Consider the following 14,165-nt stretch of genomic DNA (forward strand, 5'->3'; position numbering starts at 1 on the left):
CATGGCCAATAACATGGTTCGGTTGGATATCTCATATTCTAAACGCGTCTTGGACTATATGCGAGTTCACTCTTCTTTGCTCGATAGGATCCGTAGTTGCCAGTTTGAGGATGACGCCTTGGTGGCCCTTAAAGATAGAGTGTTAGCGAGGGATGGTGGTTAGGCTACCTTAGATCTTGATGGAGTGTTGAGATTCGCTGGCCGCATATGTGTTCCGAGAGTGGGGGATTTGATATAGTTGATACTTTGTGAGTCCCATGAGTCTAGATACTCTATCCATCCGGGCACAACGAAAATGTACCGTGATTTGAGGTAGCATTACTGGTGGACTGGCATGAGGAGAGATATTGCTGACTTTGTTTCTCGTTGCTTGTGCTGCCAGTAGGTAAAGGCCGAGCATTTGAGGCCTGGTGGTGAGTTCCAGATATTACCCATTCCGGAGTGAAAGTGGGAGCGTATCACTATGGACTTCATTGTGGGGTTGCCTCAGACTTCTAGAGGTGTTGACAACATTTGTATCATCGTGGATCGATTGACCAAGCAGCACACTTCATTCCTGTTCATACTACCTTCAGTGTCGAGAGGTTGGCTCATATCTACATTCGGGAGGTGGTTCGTCTTCATGGCATGCTTGTTTCTATCATTTCAGATTGGGGTTCACAGTTCACTTCCATCTTTAGGAGGGCTTTTTCAGGAGGAGTTGGGCACCCGTGTCCACCTTAGCACATCATTTCACCCACAGACGGATGGCCAGTCGGAGCTTACTATTCAGGTCCTTGAGGATATGTTGCGGGACTGTGTTATGAAATTTGGACGTTAGTGGGACCAGATCCTACGTTTGGCGGAGTTTACGTACAACAACAGCTACCACTCTAGTATTTAGATGGCCCCGTTCGAGGGCTTATATGGTAGGCGTTGTCGCTCTCCAGTTGGTTGGTTTGAGTCTATGAAGCCTAGGCCGTGTGCTACAAATTTGCTTCAGGAGGCCTTGGATCAAGTGAGGGTGATTCAGGATAGGCTCAGGATGGCACAGAGTAGACATCAGAGTTACGCGGATCACAGGCATCAACCATTGAGGTTTGCAGTTGGTGATCGGTTATTTCTCCAAGTATCACCCATAAAGGGCGTGGTGAGATTTGGGAGGCAGGGCAAGCTTAGCCAAGGTATATAGGCCCTTTTGAGATTTTGAGGGCAGTTGGCGAGGTTGCCTATGAGTTAGCTTTACCTCCAACACTATTGGTTATCCACCCAATTTTCCATATTTCGATGATGCATTGGTATGTTCCAAATGAGTCTCATGTGCTCCAGTATAATTCAGTTGAGTTGGATGACCGTCTGACCTTTATGAGGAGACGGTTGCCATTCTAGCTAGTTATATATCAAGACAATACATCAAACAACTCACAAGTTTCAGCAAACCAACAAACTAGGCCAGCATGGCCATAACGTAGCTATACACCTCACACACTAGTTTGCAAGCCTCTAAGAGTAGTACAGATTGGATGACAGGGCCCCAACCTACCCATAAAAATACATACAACAAAAGCTAACAAACCTCCCAACTCTGGCAGCTCCGGAGGAAAGGGGGTAGCCAACCAAATATAAGTCAATCCTGCTATTGAGGAGGTCTAATGGATCGTCTGTCGGGACCAGCATACATGAATGCAGCGCCCCAAGGCAATGGGGTGTCAGTACAAAATAATGTATAGAGTATGAAAGGCTATAGACTAAATGAGCAAATATCATAATATACCAAAAGCAATCAGGTTAGGAAATCAAAATTTAGATAAGAATGCTAACCCACTACGAAATCTAAAAAAAATACAAAAATGATCAAACAACAACCTAACCATGCTCCCGTAAGCTCGATAGGTACAAATAACATACCACCTACGTAGGCCCCCATAAGCCCAGAAGGTGCCAAATCAAGCTACATAACCCTATCGGTAGACCCTTGTCTTTGTAAGAAGTCACATAGCCCTTTTTGGCAACGATATAGCCCCGTAGGCAGCGCATAGTTCTCTTAGGCAATATCATAGTTCTAGTGTGTGGGGTGTAAAACTACGTTGCGCAAGATGTTGCCGGACCTTCTGAAGGGTCCAGAAGTTTAAGATTTCATGAATTTCTTGCCTTGAATCCTCCACAGTTTACGGGGACAGATCGCAGAGAGGACCCTCAGCACTTTGTTGATCAGCTTCATAGGATCTTCAGAGTCATGCATGCCTCAGCGACTGAGTCAGTTGAGTTAGCAGCATTTCGATTGCGTGATGTTGCAGTATTGTGGTACGAAAGTTGGGAGAGATCTAGGGGAAAAGATACATCTCTACCCACTTGGGATAGCTTTAAAAAAGTTGTCATATATCACTATTTGCCTCGAGAGATTATGGATGGCCGGGTAGACCAGTTTCTGAACCTCTGACAGGTCAGTATGAGTGTCTGAGAGTATGGGCTATTATTTGATTTATTGGCTAGATATGCACCAGCATTTGTTGATATGATGCATGATAGGGTGCGTAGATTTGTGAGAGGGCTTGACTCAGATTATATCGACGCTTGCTCTACAGCTGCACTAAATGAAAATATGGATATCTCGCGAATTTTGGCCTTTGCACAAGGCATAGAGGATCGCCGACATCTACAGTATATGAGTGAGAGGGTCGAGAGAGAGATAGAAGAGGGATATGCCCGCTGGTTCACGGGGAGATTTTCAGGGTGGTCCCAGACCCCGATATTCTAGTAGGCCACCTAGACCTCCACCACAACAGTTCCAGGGTAGTAGATTTGATCGTCAGGGATAGTCAGGCCCAAGTGAGGGTTCACGAGCATCATGCTTTTAGCAGCAGAGCGGTTCAGGCCAGTCTAGGATAACACCGTCGCGTTACGGTACCTGCGGTAGGATGCATTTTGGGAGGTGTAGACAGGGCTCCACAGGTTGTTATTCTTGTGGATAGCAGAGGCATGGGAGGAGGAACTGCCCGACCGTAGGTCAGGGTGGTATCGGTCAGTCGACCGAGTCAGTAGTAGGTTCCTCCTCATCAACACAGTCTACAGGGCGTGGACTCCAGACTTCACCAGGTAGATGCAAAGGCGGAAGCAGAAATGGAGCATCTAGTTCTGGTAGTGTCCAGAACCGTACATATTCACTAGCCGGCCGACAGGTCTCAGAGTCATCACCAGATGTTGTGACAGGTGCATTAATTGTTTGCTCTCATTATGTTTATGCTTTGATAGATCCTGGATCTACTCTATCTTATGTTACCCCATTTATTGCGAGGAAGTTATGTATAGTAGCAGAGTCATTAGATCAACCCTTTATTGTATCTACACCAGTTAGTGAGTCTATTATTGCCAGGAGAGTCTATCGAGGTTGCACGGCGTCCCAATATCTATTATCTCGGATAAAGGAGCACAATTTACCGCTAACTTCTGGAAGTCTTTCCAAAAAGGATTAGGGACGCAAGTTAATCTCAGTATCGCCTTTCACCCTTAAACAGATGGCCAAGTTGAACGCACTATTTTAACACTTGAGGACATGTTACGGGCATGCATGCTGGACTTTAATGGAAGTTGGGATGACCACTTAACTCTTATTGAGTTTGCATACAATAATAATTATCATTCCAACATCGGGATGGCACCTTATGAGGCTTTGTATAGTCAAAAATATAGATCCCCCATTGGATGGTTTGAGATAGGTGAGTCAGGGTTGATTGGACCTGATTTAGTACAATAGACAATGCAGCAGGTTAAGATCATTCGAGAGAGGTTGCTAACAGCTCAAAGCCGACAGAAGTCATACTCAGATGTGCGACGAAGGGACTTAGAGTTTTGTGTCGATGATTGGGTATTCTTAAAAGTCTTACCTATGAAAGGTGTTATGAGATTTGGCAAGAAAGGAAAGCTTAGTCCAAGATTCATTGGGCCATACCGGATCCTTCGGAGGGTAGGAAAAGTGGCTTATGATTTAGAATTGCCTTCAGAGCTAGAATTTGTTCATCCATTTTTCCATGTATCGATGCTACGGAAGTGCGTAGGAGACCCTTCTCGGGTTGTCTCAGTTGAGGATGTTCAGATCACAGAGGAATTGTCCTAAGAGGAAACTCCAGTTGCCATATTAGATCGACAGGTCCGTATATTGAGGACCAAAGAGGTGGCTTCGGTTAAAGTATTGTGGAGAAACAAGAATAGATAAGAGGTGACCTGGGAAGCTGAGGATGGCATGAGGTCCAAATATCCTCACTTGTTTCATACCGCAGGGTGATGACATATCAATTTATATTAGTGCAGTTAGGTAGGATACCTATCTGATTTTTTATATTATTGCTTATTATTATGGTTGTTGTCGTTGTATTTTGCTCGCACTGTTATTGCGGAGCTATAATGCTTAGTTATTTATGTCGTCCTGTGAGATGCCTAGGTTAGAATTTATACGTTTCAGGTTCCTGGATAGTCACATTTACAAAGGATACTCTGCCTAAATTTTGGCAACTCATAAGGACTTAACCGCGTGACTCAAATTTTTCATTCGAGGACGAATGTTTCTAAGGGGGGAAGATGTAACACTCCGACTTTTCGAAACGTCTAAATTAACTTGTACCTTCGTGGAAAGACAAGAGGGTGAGTAATAAATTAAGAATGATGTGGTATGTCATATTTTAAGTGTTCAAGGGTTGTATTTCAAGTTCTGAAGTTAGGTAAGTCGCAAAATAAAAGTTGGCGAAAGTTATCGTAAGTTCCTTTTTAAAGATTTCTCTAAAATTTGGGTCAAATGTCTCGGAGGTTTTCTCCCAATATACAAAGATTTATGGGTCCCACAACTTATGGAATCAAAGGTCTACAAGTCTAGTTTCCAACGCAACAAACCGTTTGTTCATACGACTTCAGAATAGAGAGATATTTACGTTTTCACGAGATTGCGCAATCAGGCACGTGAGGTGGGTCCCCTAGGTCGGTGGAAGCTTATAAGATAGCATCTTCTTCATTTTTCTTCATTCCAACTCGTAAGAAACCCATGAAAATCAGAGAATTACTCCTCAAATCATCCTTGTGTGTTCATTATCTCTTCTCTGCTCCTCATCAAAAATTTCCCTACGTCGTGAACTCCTCATTTTGGTATAATTTTCACGGTGAATTGAGCGGTGTAGTGATGTGGAGGTTGTGGCAGCAGGCTTTTTTTCAGTGTTTTGATTTATTCAAGTGTTCTAGCATTTAAAGAAAGGTAGGAACCATCTTTTTAGCAGTTTACGGATACCTTAGGTCTTGGATAGTAATTTACGATACGAATTCGCTTTGATTGTCGAATTGTCGTAGTAATTTTATCCTTAATTACTAATTGATTTTACCTTTTTCTTTTGTGTTGTAGCGGTGCAGACAAAGGTATTTTCAGCATAAATTATAAAGGAAAAGGTATGTTAAGGCTCTTCCCTTCGTTCGGCATGTTCCTTAGAGCTTGGGAGTGATATAATAGGGTAGTTAATGTTAGTGATCTTGTAGATGTAATTGTGAGTGGTTGGCTGATTGAGTGGTTATAAGCTCTCATTATAGGGACTCATAATTTGTTAAGAACGACCCTAAGTTAGGAATGACTTGGAAACTATATATATATTATTTATAGCTAAATTGTTCGCCTTTAGCTTATTCAATTGTTTGTTGTCGCCTTTGAGGCTATTGTGGTTAGTTGTTGATGTTGTCTAATAGGACTATGTTATTGCCTAAGAGGTCTATGTGTTGCCTTCGGGGCTATATTGATGTCAAAGAGTGTTATGTGTTGCCTACGAGGCTATTTTGATGCCAAAGAGGGCTATGTGTTGCCGACAGGGCTATGTTGATGCAAAAGAGGGCTATGTGCAGCCCACAGAGCTATGATGTTGCCTAAGAGGGCTATGTGCTGCCTACCGGGCTATATCGTTGCCAAAAAGTTTATGTGACTTCATACAAAGACAAGGGTCTACCTATAGGGTTATGTAGATTGATTTGGCACCTTCTGGACTTATGGGGGCCTACATAGGTGGTATGTTGTTTGTACCTACCAAGCTTATGGGGGCTTGGTTAGGTTATTGTTTGATCATTTTTGTATTTTTTTAGATTCAGTAGTGGGTTAGCATTCTTATCTAAATTTTGATTTCTTCACCTAATTGCTTTTAGGTTAGCATTATTTTGTACTGACGCCCCATTGCCTGGGGGCGCTACATTCATGTATATAGGTCCCGACAGACGACTCAGTAGACCTCTTCAGTAGCAAGATTGACTTAATTCTATCTGGTTAGCTAGCCCCTTTCCTCCGGAGCTGCCAGAGTTGGGAGGTTTGTTACCTTTTGTTGTATATATCTTTTGACTTCTCTCTGGTTGGCTAGCCCCTTTCCTTCAGAGCTTCCAGAGTTGGGAGGTTTGTTAGCTTTTGTTGTATATATTTTTATGGGTAGGCTGGGGCTTGTCCAGCCAATCTTTACTACTCTTAGAGGTTTGCAGACTAGTGTGTGAGGTGTATAGCTACGTTATGGCCAAACTGGCTTAGTTTGTTGGGTTGCTTAAGCTTGTGAGTTGTTTGATGTATTGTCTTGATATATAGATGCTTTTAGTTTTGGTATAGAGATCATGATGGCCTCGACGGCCCAATGAGGACTTTTGTGCTAGTTAGCTATTTCTTTATATGAACTCTTAGGAGTAGCTGTTTCTTTTATAGATCTGTTGACAGGGGCCTTGCCAGCCGATGACTTAGTTTTAAGCCGACATATACTTGTTTGTTTTCTTGATTGTGTGTGGCTGCCATGCGCTAGTAGCAAATGGTTCAGCAGGGTCGGCTCGGGCCTAAGTTCTGGCATTAGGAGCCAGTTGCGCCCCTTGAGTTTGGGGCGTGACATCTATAACGACCCCTTTCGATCATTATGGTAGACCAATGATGAAAGAATTGGGTGAGAAAACCTTTTGAGTCGTAACTTAAAAATTTTAGACTAGTCCAGTCTCAAACGAAATGTGAGCAATGTGCAGTCTAGGACAATCTGGAAATAGAATGGGTAGTATGTGTAAACTTGGATTGAGTTTTCTATTAGTTAAGACATTAAGGAATCCATAAGAATTTTTTAAAGTGAATTCAGGTGAGCAGAACTCTGTGATATCGGACTTGACGTGAAAAAGTTAGTTTAGAGCATCAAGATTCGAAGGTGTGTTGTGAAAGGGAGACTTTTGGGGAGATTCCCAAGTTTTTGTCCAGTCTAATATGCTATAATGGCTGTCACACTACTATAGCGGGGAAATTAATTCTCGCTATAGCGGGGGAATTAATTCTCGCTACAGTGGGTTGGTGGTCGCTATAATAGGTTAGTCATGAATTAATGCAAGAAAAGTCTCAAAACGTTTCATTAATATGCAACTTCGTTCTTGGGAAGAGAAAGGTCAACTTGGAGAAATTATCTTCAGTTTTTCCACCAATTTTTTCGGTAAAGGTAAGTTAATTACTACCCTAACTTCTATTTCAATCCTTAAGCCTTAGAATCTAGAGGGGTACTCTTATGGGGGAGGGGGGTTGATTTGAATTAATGGTGGAAAAAACCCTTATTTGAATAAAATAATCATGAATTTGGCCTAGGATTAGGATTAAGTAATAATTTGGGTTTAATTAGGTCATTGTTTATTGTTTATTGTGTTTTGTTATTGTTTTGGACCAAGAACAAGTCAAAGCATTACAAAAAGGGGAAGCTCAAGTTCTTTAGAGCATTTAGGCTAATTTCAAGGTAGGTGATGATTGTTTGTTTCACGTTTATGTCATATGTGCGTGTTAAATGCTTCATTAGTATTGTATGCATGATACATAATTAGGGAAAATTAAAGAACATGATTTGAAATGATAAAGGTTGTCAGTCGAATGCAATGGATGTGTTTACTTGGGTGTACAAGTGATTGTTATTCATTGTCGTTGTGATTGTGATGTGTGTTTGATGAGTGGATTGGGTACCACCTTGAAATATATTAATGAGTGGATCAACTGCCACATCGGTACATATTAATATGAGTGTATCGGGTACCACGCCTGTACATACTAATGAGTGGAATGGATACCACTCCAGTACATACTAACAAGTGGAACGGGAATCACACCGGATCACTAATAGTTTGCATGTGGATTCCTTGAGAGAACTAGATTTGGCTTGTTGTAATGTGATTGTCCATGTTTATTATGCATAATACACAGGGTAAGAACCAGGAGTCCAAGTTATGTTGTACTTGTGCTATAATTGTACATTATCTTTTTTTTTACTAAGTTGTGGTTGCATGATTTATATTTCTTATTCTGGAACTAGTTGATGATCCTATCAGTATACTGTGGTTGTGTACTGATACTACATTTTCTCTTTCTTTCTTAAGTACGTGCATACTCAGGCGGCTGCGTCGAAACCTTAGTTGTGAGACACGTGATATCTAAATCCAAGGTAAGCTACTTCCTCCAGGTTGCATGAATTCCTGCTATCATCTTAGTTCATCTCTTCGGACTTGGACTTTTTAAATTTATGTTTTTCTGAGTTTTGGGGTTGCATCCCCTTATTTTAGACAATTAGAGTTTTTGTACTATGACTTTCAAGTTCTAGGGGTTACTTTCACGTTGTTTGACAATTATGGTTGTTTATCTCAACTTGTTTTTCCTTACTGAATGAGTGTTTTAAAATTTTTGAAATTGCTTATTTTTTTATTGATTATTTGACTGTGTGTGAGATCTAGTAATTAGTTGATTCTCCCATCGAAAATTAGTGTGGGTGCTACTCACGACGGGTCAAAATCGTAATAGAATCAAATAAGTAGATACATCTTACATAAAAATGTAAAAGTTTCAAATTGTTTAATCACGTGAACAAGAAAGCTTTAGCAAAACCATGGAAAATGTAAACAATAAATTTATTTTAAAAAATATAAGAAGAAATCTGTGCATTATTGCACATTAATATTTTATCTGTGTTTTTTAGGAGGAAGACAAATAAATACAACAAAGTTCAAAAATCACACTTTTTTGTTTTTGTTTTTCCGTACCAAGACAAGAAGAAAATCATATCTACGAAGAAAACTTGGCACCTACCAACAGAGAATGATTTACTTAAGCTGAAATATCAATCAATGAAACACAAAATCCAGGAATAATAAGATTTAGAAATTGGCTCTTTCGAAAAAGAATACTTTTGGACGCATAATGATCTCCTATAATCAATTACAACTCAAATTATAAAAATTATTATACAAAAATCTTATGTATTTTATAAGAGTGAAAATCATTTTCACCGATCAAACTCCCCCTCTCTTATCGCTGCGTCCAATTTATGTGCATGTATTTCTATCTAGCATTTGACAATTTGAGGTGTCAAATAATTTTTTATTTAATTATAATTTTTAAAAAACTCTTTTTGAATTTATATTAGCTATATTAATTTATAATACTTTTTATTATGTAAGTTTTTATAGTATGTGAAGAATTTATATCAAAATTAAGAGTAATAGAGTCACTAAAAGAACATTGAAGTGTCATAAAATAATCAATAAATTTAGCACCGACTACTAATTAATATAATGATGCTTCATTCAGAGCTGAATGTACCATTATAGGAACAGGTTCAATTATATTTATAACTTTTGATTGCGGATAATAAATTTATGCGGAAAAAGTAGTAGACATGAATTCATAATTTTAAAAAATACAATGTGTTATATATATACTAAGAATCTTAAAATATAGTATCTAAGATCTATGTTTGTGGAATCATTGACCTAACATTTCATCCTCTGTACCTAGCAACAAGCAATTATTCTGGTAAAGGGCACAAAATCTAAGAAAATCTGAAATCTTTCATATAACAAGGCCAAATATTTTTATTAATTTAAACCTTGATGTAATTGTGTGTCTGCCATATGCCAATGCAGGATAGTTTTGGAATCTTATGTTGGGGATCTATGTTTATGTTTTATATCAATTATTATACACCATGTCTTAACCTTTTTTTAAAAATAAAATGAAATGTAATGTGAGTGTTAAATATGCCCTACTTTGCCTAATTATTGTTGATTTTGTGGTTTAGGGAGCTTAAGATTTAAATTGGAGCATTATAGAAACAAAATTAGACCAAAAAGAAGCAAAGTATGAAAAACCTAAGAACTTGCACTTTAATTACACCTTCATTGGATGGTCATTACTAATTGTATGATACAATATTTTTAGCTTAAATACAATATTTGTTTTGATTGTTACTTAGATTTTTGTATTGCATCATATCGTATAAGTCCATCGCTAGGTAACGATGAAAAGTCTCATTTTGCTCTTTATCCAACTTGGTCCAATTAAAGCCAAACCTTGACATATATATCAATTATTACAGACGTTTAAAATATACTATTTTGATCAAATTAAAATATTTAATTTAGATTTAAAACCCTCCGTAAATTTATAGAACATAAACACAATTTGATACAAGTACAAGTGTTGATATAGCTATTCTACCAAACAAAAATTTGCCAAAACTTTCTCCACCACACAACCAAACTAGGTCCATCAAAGTGACTTTAGCCAAAGATACTATATTCTCTTATCTTCTCTAGTTAATTAACATGTTAAATTTCTATTTCTTGTATTAATCATATTTTAGCCTTATGTTCACTTAATTAAACTACTAATTAGAGAACAGCAAATAGTCAAGCTAAGGTACTCTACTAAGAAAAAACAAATTTAAGGCGGCTAATAAACAATCCCCAAAACACTATTGTAATTCTTTAATTAAAAGCTCAACCACTTTTGTATTCATAATTCAAAAAGATTCTTTAGCCAACTTGCAACTCTCCTTAATTTCACCTTATATATAACCTTGTCTAAAGTTCAATAATATGTAAACCAATATATTGTTTTTTTGATTATACATAGAAAAATATGGGTCATTTACAAGTTTTTATTGTATCATTTTTGTCAATTTCTTGTGTTAGTATTTTCATGCCAAACTTGGTAGCTGCTCAACTCAAAACCAATTTTTATGCCCAAACTTGTCCTAATGTTGAATCCATTGTGCGTAATGTTGTTAACCAGAAATTCAAACAAACGTTTGTCACAATTCCTGCTGTTCTTCGCCTTTTCTTCCATGATTGCTTTGTTGAGGTACATAAATACTTTAATTTCTCCCCCTGCATTATATTCCGTGTTATAAGGTCTCACATTTATCGAAAGAATGGACAAATGGGTCTTGTGCTAATCTTTATCATGTTGATTTAACTTTTGAGGTCGGAATTAAGTTTAAAAATTCATTTTGTCATAATAAAGAACCATAACCCAACACATATAATTAATTTTACATTATTTTCTTCTTCTTTGTACTTGAATTTGTTGCACTTGAGTTTTCGGGAGTAGTCTTTCTACCTCCATAAGGTAATTATAAGATTTGTGTGCATTCTACTCTCTCCAGACCTCATTTGTGATATTTCACTGAATATTTTATTGTTGTTAACGTTGCATATCATTGATTCCTTGTCACTAATGTCAGATAGTGGCGGAGCTAGAATTTAATTTTACCAAGGGCTATTACAATATAAATAAAAAAAAGTAGACATGTGAAACAATAAAAGGAGTCAACATATAATATATATATATGTATATATAACTAAAATTTTGACCTAGCTAAACAGTGTAATTTTCTGGTTAAAGATGCCATTTGACACCTCTCGACATAAGGTGGAGACCTCGTGTTATATCGTTCAAAGCTCTATCTCTAGTCGATTCTCGTGTTATATTATACACGCTCTACATATCCGGTCAATGGTGTGTGGCCGTCTAAAAATGTCAATCTTATATAATTTTGGACAATTTTTATCGACTTATATATCTTTTTTTTTATGTTAATGTAGGGTTGTGATGCATCGGTGATAATATCATCAACGTCAGGAAACACAGCAGAAAAAGATCACCCAGATAATCTTTCATTGGCTGGAGATGGATTTGACACTGTTATCAAAGCAAAAGCCGCAGTTGATGCGATCCCAAGTTGTAAAAATAAAGTTTCCTGTGCTGATATTCTTGCTTTAGCCACTCGAGATGTCATTCAACTAGTATGTACTATACTTTTTTCATCTCCTTTTCTTTTACTTGGCGTTTGATATTTGTATTTAAATTCGTATAATACATGCGAATTATCACTTAAGATGCATGTGTCTACTTGTTTAATATTATATAAATTTAAGTCATATTCAAAATTATAAGAAATAAATATCACCTGAGACAAAGTTATTATATGGAACTTAAAGGCATAACTTGTGTAATACATGCAGTCAGGTGGACCAGGGTATGCAGTGGAATTGGGAAGATTAGATGGGTTGGCATCAAAATCTTCAAATGTGGGGGGAAACTTGCCTAAACCTACTTTCAATTTGGATCAGCTCAATACAATGTTTGCCTCTCATGGTTTAAATCAGGCCGATATGATCGCCCTTTCTGGTAATTTTCTCATACTTCATTTGTTTCATTTTATATGATATTCTTCGATCAAGTAGGATTTCGTTTTAAAAAAAAATAAAAATTATGTAATCCAGCTGTTAAAGCCCTCAATCCTCATGCTTCCAAAAAATGAGTCATTGGTCTCTTATTTTCCTCTATGACAGGTATATTTTTGGCATTTTATAAAAAGAGGAGCTAATTTAGTCAATGGTGCCAATTAGCATTTTGGACTGACTTATCCCACACGTAGCTGTCTCTTTTTTTCTCATATAAAATACAGTTTACTTCCAAATTTGATATTACTCATAAAACACATGCAAGATGAATTAATAAATATGTAGGTCCATATTACAAGGTCCATTCACTCCTAGAAAAAAGTGAGTAAATGGGTTCGGACGAACCCAATAATTTTTTTGTAGGCTCTACAATTATATAAAAAAAAATGAAATAAATAAATATATATGTATATTAACTTGTGAATCCCCTAACAAAACTGGTTGACGGCTCAGTGGTAAGGAACAAGCCGTGGAAATGCTTTCCACTTTTTAAAGAAAGTATGCTTTGCAATATTTTTTCTCTTCAATCCCAAAATTTTAGAACCTCCAAACTCCTAGTTTTGACCCCCGCCTCTGCTAGACAGTGTATTTGTTTAAAGAAATTTATTAAATATGTGTACATATTTTATTTAGAACCTAATTATTAATATTAAAAGTTGTCGTTCTAAAATGCAAAATTCATGAAATTGAAATTCTAGCTTCGCCGAAAGAAGTATGCATCAAACTTGCTTATAATTTTTATATGATTTTATCATGCAGCGGCCCATACTCTTGGATTTTCTCACTGCGACCAATTCTCGAATAGAATTTTCAACTTTAGCCCTAAAAACCCAGTGGACCCAAGTCTAAACAAGACATATGCAGCCCAATTACAACAAATGTGTCCAAAAAATGTGGACCCAAGAATTGCCATCAACATGGACCCAATAACACCTAGGGCTTTTGACAATGTGTATTTCCAAAACTTACAAAAAGGAATGGGCCTATTCACATCAGATCAAGTTTTATTCACAGACCAAAGGTCCAAAGGTACTGTTGATTTGTGGGCCAGTAATTCTAAAGTTTTCCAAACCGCATTTGTTAATGCAATGACTAAATTGGGCCGAGTTGGTGTGAAGACGGGTAAGAATGGAAATATTCGTATAGACTGTGGAGCATTTAATTAAGAGCTTCTTACGTAACTGTATAATGGAGAGAGTGAGAAAGATGAATGATTTGATTGAAGTTTGCATGGCTTGCAAGAAAAGATTGCAAACTAGAATTTAGTTGTTTTGCTTTAATAAAATGGGACCAAGTTCCTTAATCATTTCATTAGGTGGGTGAGTTATGTAATAATGGAATAAGAATAGGGGCTTGAAATTCAAATTTAAACAACCAGGGTAAAGGTAACGTGTATACTTGTAAACCCATTGATGTTGTGATGAAATTTCAGCTTCTCAATTTCGATTAATTGATATTATATTCTCTCCCCCCTTTATTGTGTAGTGCAATATATATATATATATATATATATATTCACATAGTAATCAGTTGTGAACTGAAAATTTGATGGGAAAGACACAAGTATCATATTATTCATTTCATAGGCTCTGAAATTGACATAGAAATAGAGGTAGAGGATAATTCCTGCCTTGTGCTTCTACATAAAGCTTCGATTAACC

General features: G+C 37.4%; 1 protein-coding gene across 1 annotated transcript; it reads left to right on the forward strand.

Moving 5' to 3' along the window:
* The first annotated feature begins 10,854 nt into the window (after nt 1–10,854).
* LOC102587234 (peroxidase 51-like) lies at nt 10,855–13,958 on the forward strand. Its single transcript, NM_001288112.1, is given in 4 exon segments — nt 10,855–11,119; nt 11,863–12,063; nt 12,283–12,448; nt 13,264–13,958. Coding segments are annotated over 4 exon segments (996 nt in total). The 5' UTR covers nt 10,855–10,897; the 3' UTR covers nt 13,671–13,958.
* The last annotated feature ends 207 nt before the right edge of the window (nt 13,959–14,165 follow it).

This window comes from Solanum tuberosum, unplaced genomic scaffold (assembly GCF_000226075.1).
Source record: "Solanum tuberosum cultivar DM 1-3 516 R44 unplaced genomic scaffold, SolTub_3.0 scf00042, whole genome shotgun sequence".
Classification (NCBI taxonomy): Eukaryota; Viridiplantae; Streptophyta; class Magnoliopsida; order Solanales; family Solanaceae; genus Solanum; species Solanum tuberosum.